This window comes from Oncorhynchus kisutch, linkage group LG19 (genome assembly GCF_002021735.2).
Source record: "Oncorhynchus kisutch isolate 150728-3 linkage group LG19, Okis_V2, whole genome shotgun sequence".
NCBI lineage: Eukaryota > Metazoa > Chordata > Actinopteri > Salmoniformes > Salmonidae > Oncorhynchus > Oncorhynchus kisutch.
Window position 1 is genome coordinate 51,732,121 of NC_034192.2, and position 10,578 is coordinate 51,742,698.

Below are 10,578 nucleotides of genomic sequence, written 5' to 3' on the forward strand. Positions count from 1 at the left end.
TTCAAAGGTCAAACATTTGAATAAAAAATGTGCTCAGATCTCTTTTTCTGGTTATTTATTGTATACTACATGTTTTTATCCCTCTACAGTAACAGCTAGATACAAAATCCTACTCAGTCTAGAAAATGACACAAAACAGGAGATAAACAGTAGATGTAACATTCTCAGCATTTGGTGAACTAAGGTGCCTTCAGAAAGCATTCACACCCCTTCACCTTTTCCACATTTTGTTGTGTTAGCATGAATTTAAAATGGATTCTATTTAGATGTTGGGTCCCTGGCCTACACACAATACTGCACAATGTTAAAATGAAATATTTATATTTGTATTCAACCCATTGTTATGACAAGCCTAAATAAGTTCAGGACCAGAAATTTGCTAAACAACTAAAATAATAAATTGCATGGACTCACTCGATGTGCAATAATAGTGTTTGACATGGGTTTTTTTGTACTCTACACATACAATTATCTGTGAGGTCCCTCAGTCGAGCAGTGAATTTCAAACAGATTCAACCACAAAGAACTGGGACGTTTTCCAATGCCTTGAAAAGAAGGGCACCTATTGGTAGATGGGTAATAAATAAAACAGATATTGAATATCCCTTTGAGCATGGTGAAGTTATTACAGTTTTGTCCAATTGCTAACACACAAAAATGACATGCACAGCACAATTATTTAAACTGACACACAGAGAGCAAAACCTCTTCTCAAGTCTCCAAAAGTCTAAACACATTTTCTGCTTTACACACATTTTGCAATTCAAAATGGCACTTTTTAAATGCACTGCACACAGTTCTCTGCATAAGACACAACAATCTGACATAAAGTCACATGTTTGCCATTTCAAAACACAGCCATTCAAAATGACACTACATGAGCTAATTGGCCAACACATGTGCCACCTGGCCAAACACCTCTGGTTAAATGTTACCACTTCAATCAGGAAGTAAGCACTATGAAAAGACCACAGGTGAGCACCTTTTGTTTTACAACAACAATGGAAGCAATTACAGAGAAAGGAAGAGGGAGGTTGAGAATGAGAGGGGGAGGAAGAGTGAGGGGTAGGGGTAGAGCTGGTAAAGGAGTTCATGGCCAAAGAAGACAACAACTTTCAAATGAAATCAGAGCAACCTTAGTTGATCATGTCATCAACCATGGGCTGACAATGCGAGAGGCTGGACAGAGAGTGCAGCCCAACTTGAGCCCTTTTACTGTCGCCTGTGTCATCCGGACATTTAGACTGGAGTACAGGTATGTAACCAACATTTCTTTCACACTATGTAGTACACCCCATGTCATAGTGTATCAGTTGGGTGACACCTGTTTACTTCATGAATGGCTGATGTCATACACTAACTGCACACATTTCCTGTAGAATTTACTCTACTGTGGGGGAAATATCTTTAGGCTGCATTGTACAAGCCCTATATTTTAGTTTTTCTAAAGGACTGAGAGAAGCAACCATGGTGGAGGAAGGGGCCAACCATGGTGGAGGAAGGGGCCAACCGTGGTGGAGGAAGGGGCCAACCGTGGTGGAGGAAGGGGCCAACCATGGTGGAGGAAGGGGCCAACCATGGTGGAGGAAGGGGCCAACCATGGTGGAGGAAGGGGCCAACCATGGTGGAGGAAGGGGCCAACCATGGTGGAGGAAGGGGCCAAATGTTCACCGGAGTACAGGAAGCTGCCATTGTAAACATGGTTTTGGAAAATGAAATCAGATTACGATAAATTCAAAGCCACATCATCCAAGACAACACCATATTCAATAACATTCAATGAGTCAGTGTGTCCACATTGGCTCGCATTCTCAAGCGAAACCAAATCAGAATGAAACAACTTTATAAGGTGTCATTTGAGAGAAACTCTCAAAGAAACAAAGAGGTCAGACGAGCATATGTGGAGGTAAGTACAATATTGACTGCAGTACACTACACACAACATTGTTTCCCAGTGTATTGGATAACACCATATTGACTGCAGTACACTACACACAACATTGTTTCCCAGTGTACTGGATAACACCATATTGACTGCAGTACACTACACACAACATTATTTCCCAGTGTGCTGGATAACACCATATTGACTGCAGTACACTACACACAACATTGTTTCCCAGTGTACTGGATAACACCATATTGACTGCTTTTGTTCTTTGTTTTCAGGGAGTACAGGAAATGGATGCTCATGCAATCCCACATGAGTTCATCTTTATAGATAAGGCTGGGTTCAACCTAGCAGAGACCAGAAGAAGTGGGAGAAACGTCATTGGCCACAGAGCCATTATAGATGTTCCTGGCCAACGTGGTGGGAACATCACAATGTGTGCTGCCATCTCCAATACGCATGGTGTCCTCCACCGTCATGTCAAACCTTGGACCATACAACACACTCCACAACGTTCTCATACCACCAGAGCTGAATGATGCAGACCATCAAAGAACCCGGTACGTTGTAGTATGGGACAACATGAGCTTTCATCGTGCAGCCCCAGTCCAAAACTGGTTTGTTGACCACCCACCATTTCTCATGCAATACCTCCCACCATACTCACCATTTCTGAACCCCATAGAAAAGTTATTTTCGGCATGGCGGTGGAAGGTATACGACCGGCAGCCCTTTGTGAGCATGCCTCTTGTGCAGGCTATGGAAGAGGCATGTGATGAGATTGATGTGGGTGCGATTTAGGGATGGATAAGACACTCAAGGAGCTTCTTCCCTCGATGTCTGGCAAGGGAAGATATTGCCTGTGATGTGGACGAGGCGTTGTGGCCAGAACCAGCTGTGCGACAAGATGCTGCCTTATTATTTTTCTTGCCTTTTCTTTTTCAGTTTACAGATTTTTTGTGATCATATTTTGGTTCAGTCCAATGTAAATATATCTGCTGGGCATATGTTGCACTGACTTGTTTGGTGAAAAATAAAAATAAATGTTTCAACAGCATGTGTGTGTGTATCTACAAATATTTCTGTGCATCTGAAGATTTTTCTACAACTTGAACTATTTTAGTATTATGGCAAAGCATACTGAAGATGAGAGTGCTTTTCATTATGTCCAACAGTGTGTAGTTGGTTAGACAAAAATCTGGTTATATGAATGAAGTGTGTGCCATTTCATGCAAACGTTTGATTTCGATAATGCTATATGTAGTTTTGGTTGCAGGGCTTCATTTTGCAGGATATATGAGGTTTTTTGCAGTTTGGGGGTGTGGTTTTGTGAATTGTGTTAAGTATTTTGATAAAACCAGCCTAGTTTGCAAAATTGTGTTTTACCAATTGGGAAAAACTGTAATTACACTTTGGATGGTGTATCAATACACCCTGTCACTACAAAGACAGGGGTCCTTCCTAACTCAGTTGCCGGAGAAGAAAGAAACCACTCCAGGCCAATGGTGACTTTAAAACAGTTAGAGTTGAATGGCTGTGATAAGAGAACTGAGGATGTATCAACATTGTAGTTACTCCACAATGCTAACCTAATTGGCAGAGTGAAAAGAAGGAAGCCTGTACAGAATATGCATCCTGTTTGCAATAAGGCACTAAAGTAAAACTGCTAAAAAATGTTGCAGAAAAATGAATTTCATGTCCTGAATGCAAAGCGTTATGTTTGGGGCAAATCCAACATAACACATCACTGAATACCACTCTTCGTATTTTAAAGCATGGTGGTAGCTGCATCATGTTATGGATATGCTTTAAAATAATGTGCAAATATTGTACAATCCAGATATGCAAAGCTCTTAGAGTCTTAACCAGAAAGACTCAGCTGTAAAAACTGCCAAAGTTGATTCTAACACGTATTGATTCAGGGGGTTGAATACTTATCCAATCAAGATATATTAGTGTTTCATTCTTATAAATATAATTTTTCTTCCACTTATTACACAGTGGCATAAAATACTTAAGTAAAAAATACTTTAAAGTACTACTTAGGTAGTTTTTGGGGGTATCTGTACATTACTATTTATATGACTTTTACTTCACTACATTGCTAAAGAAAATAATGTACTTTTTACTCCATACATTTTCCCTGACAACCAAAAGTACTCATATTTTGACATGAAAATGGTCCAATTCACACACTTATCAAGAGAACATCCCTGGTCATCCCTACTGCCTCTGATCTGGCAGACTCACTAAACACAAATGCTTCGTTTGTAAATTATGTCTGAGTGTTGGAGTGTGCCCCTGGCTATACGTCAATCATTTTTTTTAAATAATTGTGACGTCTGGTTTGCTTAATATAAGGAATTTTAAATGGTTTAAACTTTTACCATTGATACTTAAGTACATTAACAATTCCATTTACTTCTGATACATAAGTATATTTAAAACCAAATACATTAAGGCTTTTACTCAAGTAGTATTTTAGTGGGTGACTTTAACTTGAGTAATTTTCTATTAAGGTATCTTTTACTCAAGTATGACAATTGAGTACTTTTTCCACCACTAACATTAAAGAGTATTTTGTGTAGACCGTTGACAATTACATCCATTTTAATATCTCACATTGTAACACAACAAAATGTGGAAAAAGTCAAGGGGTATGAATACTTCCTGAAGGCACTGTATGCTTCAGAGTGCATACAGAACTAGATGACAGTGATAGAGCAAAAATCAAACTTAGAAAACGGCAAAGCAACATCTCCACAATGACCTATAACCACACATTCCTCATCTTTAACAATCAATCCCAAGCGTCCCCTTCTTGCATCCTCTTCATCCATCCATCCCTCCTTCAGTTCTCTCCTTCCCTTGTTCAGAGCTGGAAACGCCAGCATAGATGCCCCAGCCGGTCAATGTTCTTATGCAGGACACTGTGGATGGGCGCTACGTATCTCGCCACGTCCCCGTCCCGTGCAAAATCCCGGCAGAACAGGCCCTTCTCGGCACTGAAGACAAACTTCTGTGGCATGGGGCCATTGCCCCTCACATACTCCCACACAGCCAGGAGGAGAAGCCTCACCTCGAAGGGCGTCAGGTAGGGGAAGGCCTCGTGGACATTGCCCAGCACCGGGGGCAGCAGCTGGCCCTCGCCCATACATGACACCAGCATACAGGAGGCCTGGAGGTGCCAGGGGGAGTCTACTGCCAAAGGCTCCCTCGAAGCCTCCCAGTGGGCTAGCAGAGTGGCCAGCAGGCCCCGGAGCACCGCAGAACAGTAACAGAGAGCAGGATGCCCGGCAGCCACAACATGGAGTAAAGGGAAGAGGACAGGGTGGGCCTCAAAGCAGCGGCGGATGTGTATGTCACGTTCTACAGTTGTGCGTGCATGTTCCTCTGGCGGCCATGACAGTTCCCCGTTGGCCACGTCGGGGCAGATATACTCCACCAGCGTCACCGCCATCATTTTGGCCGCCTCAGCGTTGATGGGCGGCGGCTCGTCGGGAACGACGGAGGATTGGTGTCGGGTGCCTCCACTGTTGCCACCATTCCCAGATGGCGCGCTGCAGCACTGGACGGTGACAGCCAGCAGAGTCTGGACGTTCTGTATGACACTGGCAGCGTCGGGGTGAGGCGTAGCGCTGCGCTGCTTCAGACCCTTCCCTATCACCCCAGCATGGAACACAGACCACACACTGCCAGAGAAGTTGACCGTAGTGCCAAACCTGCAGTTGATGTCCAGCAGGAAGCCCCCCCGGTCAGGGGCCAAGGTCGAGGAGATGGGGGTATCCCCTCTAATGTCCTCGCTCTGCCCTCCGAACAGGTCAGCGTTTCCTTTATGTAGAGCTCCCTCCACCAGCTGCAGCAGGACACATTTGAGGGTTAGAGGGGAGTAACCTGCCAGACGGGACAGGAGGAGCACTGAACAGTTCACCGCCTCTCCTCCCTGCCCTCCGTCTCTCCCCTTCCCTGCCTGTACTCTCCTCCGCAGCGCCAGGAAGAAGTGTGTGACGGCGGCCCGACAGACGAGCAGCAGGTGGGAAGGCAGGGTGGCACGGGGGAGGAGGCTGCGGGACAGGAGCCGTACGGCAGCGTGGGATACCGCCTGGTCACCGTGGAGGAGCAGAGGACAGAAATCATGGAGGTGTCCCGAGACCGCTGCTCCAACCTGCACTGCCATGGAGGACTGAGGACTAGCACCTCCTCCCATGCCTCCAGGACCCCTCCTCTCCTCCTCCTGTACACTCTGCATGGCAGAGGCCAGGTTGAGGAGGAGCTGGCAGAGCTGCTTGGGTCCCAGGGTGTGTGTGTGGATCTGGGCCACGCAGCGAGTCACTGCTGCAGGGATGAGGCCTGGCAGGCAGGTGGACAGCGGGGTGTGGAGCTGCCAGGCCAGGGCCAGCTGGTCTGGGTTCCGTGCCAGGGTGAGCAGCTGACAGAGGGCCTCCGTGGCCACACTGGGGCCCCTGTACACAGACAGCAGACACAGCAGCTGGTGCAGCCAGAGATGGCGCTTCCTCTCCAGCCTCAATGTCTCGGCACACAGCTCTCCCACGTGTGACTGCATCTCCTCCAGGAAGGGGACTACCCGGGGGGCCTGGGAGGAGGGAGAGTGGGGGCGGCTGTAGTAGCCGTCGTCCCCCTCTGAGCAGGTGTAGACCAGCTTGTGGAGATGCAGCAGGAGCATCTGGAGGAGGCGGTCGCAGGCCTCCCGGACCCCCTCGTGAGGGGAAGGCGTTGGGCCGGAGATAATGACGGATGCGGGGGTGGCCGTGTCAGCGAGGAAACGGAGGATGCATGCCCCTCCAGCAGGGCTCTGGGCGATGAGGTGAACAACCAGCCCCATCATGTTGTCCAGCTCGTCCCTGGGAAGCCCTTGTAGAACAGCCTGGAGCTGGAGCAAGACTGGAGGCTGTAGAGACTCCACCAGCTCAGCAGACACGGCGCCCAGCAGAGAGGGTGACAGCGCCGCCAGCTGGAGGAGGAAGGGCACTGCGCCTCGGCGTAGCTGAGCTGAGTGCTCCCAGGAGGTGGACCCAGAGCTGGGGGGTATAGTCGGGGGAATGAGGCTCTCCTGGAACATCCTCAGCAGCTCCTGCCGGATGCTGTCAGAGTGCCGCGCCGCCAGGTGGCCCAGGATCCCCACCACAGAGCCGATCTTAGGCACTCGGTTGCTCTTGTCTCCCTGACCCTTGTCAGCCGTTCCGTGGGAGCAGAAGTCTTTAAGGCCACAGGCCAGGACGCGGCTGATGATGGTGCCTGGGAAGGAGGATCCGATGTGGGCCACCACCCAGTCAAAGTGGGGGGAGTGCTGCACGGAGGTGTCCAGGAGAGCGTCCACACATTGATCAGGACACCAGGCTATCATGGCCGCCAGGCACTGGGTATAGGCCTCCATGAGGGAGCGGGTAGCTGCACAGGACATCCACAGCTGCAGCAGCTCGTTGAGGCTGGAGGATTGGGGAGCTGCCCTGCGACCAGCATGCTTGGAGCTCAGCTGCCCCAGCAGGTCTACAGCCCAGGTGGAGACGAGGGGAGCCCAGGCTCGGGGGTTGAGCCTGATGAACTCTGCCAGGACGCCATGGACCTCCATGATGACGTCCTCCAGGTTGGAGTCCCCGTCGCCGTCCGCCTCCAGATTGTGAAGAAAGGCTGATACATGCTCGTTGTAAACGCCCCTTAGGTGCTCAAGCACCGCCCCACGACAGGCAGGCACGGATCGTAGCAGACGCACTGCACAGCGGGCATGCTCACGGACGCTGAGTTTACGACCCTGGGTCTGGTCCACGCCACTGATGAAGGATTTGATCTCCTGGGACAGCTCCTGGGGGCTACACAAAACACACACACACTCACAATAAAAGTTCACAGTTGCAAAAAAATCTATAAACTAACAAATGTGATTCTAATTGGTTGAATTTTTCTATTCTAGACTAGAATATTTCATAAATATAATTGAAAAATGCTAACCACATCTCTCCACAATACCCTTAGCATAACAACAGCCTTATAACTTTCTGGTACAGTAGGGAATCAGCCACATACTGTAGCTACTACTACTGGTTGGCTAGCTAGCTATGCTAAGCAACAAACCTAAGTGCATTCTGCGGTGAGTGAGCGAGAGAGGTCTGCATGGTGACTGTCAGGAGAGTTCCGTCAAAAAAGCCAGACATCGTTCAACTTCCCAAACTGAAAATAGAACATTAACTCTCCCCTAGTAACAAGCTACGAATAACCAACTCTACACCTGAAATATTATGATATTTTTTAAGTAATGTTCGGTCTAAATATCAAAAGGGCGCTCCAAAACCGGAAGTCTTTATTTTATTATTCTATCATGTTTACCGAGCGGCAATGCAGAATATATATTTACTGCCGTCTACTGGCCTGACACAGTACTTCGAAACCAACGTCAGCGCGCACGCTTCCAACAGAGACGCCGCTCTGATTTGTTTTATTTTTTTGAGTCAGCTGATAGCTGACGCTTTTGACTTCTGTGTTCGAGGTGAAAGCAAGCAACATCCGCACGACACCGAATTTACTGTAAGTATAATAATTTTAATGTATTTCAATTATTATCTTTACAGAAATACTTGTGAGGAAGATTACAAATAACTAGGTAGCTAACTGGGATCGAACATCATACCATGACTCTTGACAGCACGCAAAGACTGTCTCTGTTTTGTGTTGTCTGTGGTCAATGAACGTATAGCTACGCAAGCTATCTATTTCGTTGCATAATGTTTTATTATAGACACCAAAACACAGTGAAATCAGTTTCTAATTTATTTGTCAATAGATTGCCTAATATTCTGTGAGCTCGTGTGTTATGGCAACAGGCTCCCTAAATATAGCCCATTGATTTCATTTTGACATAAAGGGTTTTGATCGAAGCTCAGTCAGTGAAAGGAAATCAAAGCTGTGTAAAGGAAATAACAGTAACCATGGCCCCAACATTGGTAAGTAAAGTCCAGTTCTTTTGTTGTCCTCTGTCTCTATGTAGTCTTACCTGTTTGTTTAGAACATATTTACATTGTGTTTGTACAATGCATGAGTCATGACTGAATAACTTTTTATAGTTCTTTCCCTTTCAGAACTGCATACTTGGCACTTTAACAAGATGGTGTCTAGCAACATTGTGCCAATACACAGATTGCTAAATCATTCTTAATGGTTTCATCATTTTATTTTATTTTTCACAGTATGATAAGAAGCCGGAGCCAGGGGATCTGATAGAGATATTCAGAGGGAACTACCAGCACTGGGCTTTGTACGTTGGTGACGGCTTTGTTGTTCACCTGGCCCCACCCTGTGAGTAATACTCTTGATATAGTGTACTCAACAATTGATATACTGTAGATATAGAGTACATTCAACTCAACTTTGACACTGATGATGTCTTGTCTGTGCACCCCCCCCCTTGGACCTTTCCCTCTCCCTCACCCATGTCTCTTTGCTCCCCAGCCGAGGGACCTGGGGCCAGGGCCAACAGCATGATGTCTGTGCTCAGTGACAAGGCTAAGGTGAAGAAGGAAGAGATCTGGGACGTGGTGGGGCATGATCAGTGGTGCGTAAACAACCAGCTGGATAAGAAGTACCAGGTCAGTAGCAGTAAGTACAGTAAGGCTGTGTCCCAAATGGCACCCCATGGGCCTCTGGTCAAACGTTATGAACTATGTAGAGAATAAGGTGCCATGTGGGACACAGCCTGAGTGATCCTGTGTGGCTCAGTTGATAGAGCATGGTGCTTGCAATGCCAGGATAGTGTTTTCCATTCCCACTGGGGCCACCCTTTAAAAATGTATGCATGCAAGTTCGCTTAGGCTAAAAGGGTCTGCAAAACGTCTTAAGTTGTTTTGCTAAATGGAATGTATTATATTATCATTATAGGTCAGACCCATACATGAGATACTGAGGGAAGCCCAGGCCTATGTGGACCAGGAGATGCCCTACTGTGTCTTCAGGGGGAACTGTGAGCACTTTGTCACAGATCTGAGATATGGGAAGGCTGAGTCTCGACAGGTAGGTACAGTGGACTGGTGCTCAACGCTAGTTGTACTGTGCTCAGCGTAGTATTTTTGTGGGTCGTAATAACATTCTCAACTTGGTCAAGACACACGTGAGTGTAGAGTAACTGGTGTACTTGTTGTTATACATTCAAAGCATCTATGCTGTGATACTGTTTCTGAATCAGTCAGTCATTCATTCATTCAAATTAATGTTAGTCTTTTTCTGCCCAGGTTCGTCAGGCTGTGGAAACTGTGGGAATGGCTGCAATGTTGGGCCTCGGAGTCCTTGCTGTTGCAGGTATCGCAGTGGCCATCTTTGGAGGTGGAAGCAAGAAGAAGAATGAAGAAGAAGAAGAATATAAGTGACCAACTGTATAATAGCTTCCTGAGCAAGCCAGTCACCAATAAGCCTAATAGATTATTTTTTTAACTACAGTACTGCCATCGTCACTTGTATAATTCTGGGGCTTTCAGAAGGAAGGGTTGAGTATTTCCATAATATTTTAATTTTTTACAGTTAAACAGACATGAATTGAAAGCACAAAAGGAGGAAAAGTGTCTGGTTATAATTCCAAGGTATATACAGCCTTGGCGGGGCCATAACCTTGCAGGCTGCTAGACTAAGCTAGCTGTTTAAAAAAATTTGACAGTTACTTATAAGCTATGAAGTTTCCCAACTAA

The 10,578-nt window shown here is 46.5% G+C and overlaps 2 protein-coding genes across 3 annotated transcripts; one reads left to right on the forward strand and one right to left on the reverse strand.

The window, feature by feature from the left end:
* Window positions 1-38: 38 nt before the first annotated feature.
* Window positions 39-8,317, reverse strand: LOC109864968 (integrator complex subunit 5-like). The gene is made up of 2 exons (XM_020453061.2): window positions 7,982-8,317; window positions 39-7,719 (listed from the first exon to the last, which is right to left on the reverse strand). The coding sequence occupies exons 1-2, from the start codon at window positions 8,059-8,061 to the stop codon at window positions 4,764-4,766; spliced, it is 3,036 nt and encodes a 1,011-aa protein (XP_020308650.1). The 5' UTR covers window positions 8,062-8,317; the 3' UTR covers window positions 39-4,763.
* On the forward strand, window positions 8,306-10,350 carry LOC109910276 (phospholipase A and acyltransferase 4-like). Of its 2 annotated transcripts, none has more exons than XM_031797422.1 (6): window positions 8,306-8,431; window positions 8,769-8,847; window positions 9,091-9,199; window positions 9,353-9,489; window positions 9,779-9,910; window positions 10,129-10,350. In XM_031797422.1, the coding sequence occupies exons 2-6, from the start codon at window positions 8,833-8,835 to the stop codon at window positions 10,261-10,263; spliced, it is 528 nt and encodes a 175-aa protein (XP_031653282.1). In that variant the 5' UTR covers window positions 8,306-8,431; window positions 8,769-8,832; the 3' UTR covers window positions 10,264-10,350. The 2 variants fall into 2 exon arrangements, with proteins under 2 accessions (XP_031653282.1, XP_031653283.1); XM_031797423.1 differs by having other exon boundaries at window positions 8,327-8,435.
* Window positions 10,351-10,578: the final 228 nt, after the last annotated feature.

Bases quoted from the DNA above. Each gene is read 5' to 3' on its own strand.
- LOC109864968 (XM_020453061.2), bottom strand. From the start codon at position 8,061: ATGTCTGGCTTTTTTGACGGAACTCTCCTGACAGTCACCATGCAGACC. The intron at 7,720-7,981 runs GTTTGTTGCTTA...TGTTTTGTGTAG, and splicing joins TCACCGCAGAATGCACTTAG to CCCCCAGGAGCTGTCCCAGG.
- LOC109910276 (XM_031797422.1), top strand. The intron at 9,200-9,352 runs GTGAGTAATACT...TTTGCTCCCCAG, and splicing joins TGTTCACCTGGCCCCACCCT to CCGAGGGACCTGGGGCCAGG. The intron at 9,490-9,778 runs GTCAGTAGCAGT...TTATCATTATAG, and splicing joins AGCTGGATAAGAAGTACCAG to GTCAGACCCATACATGAGAT.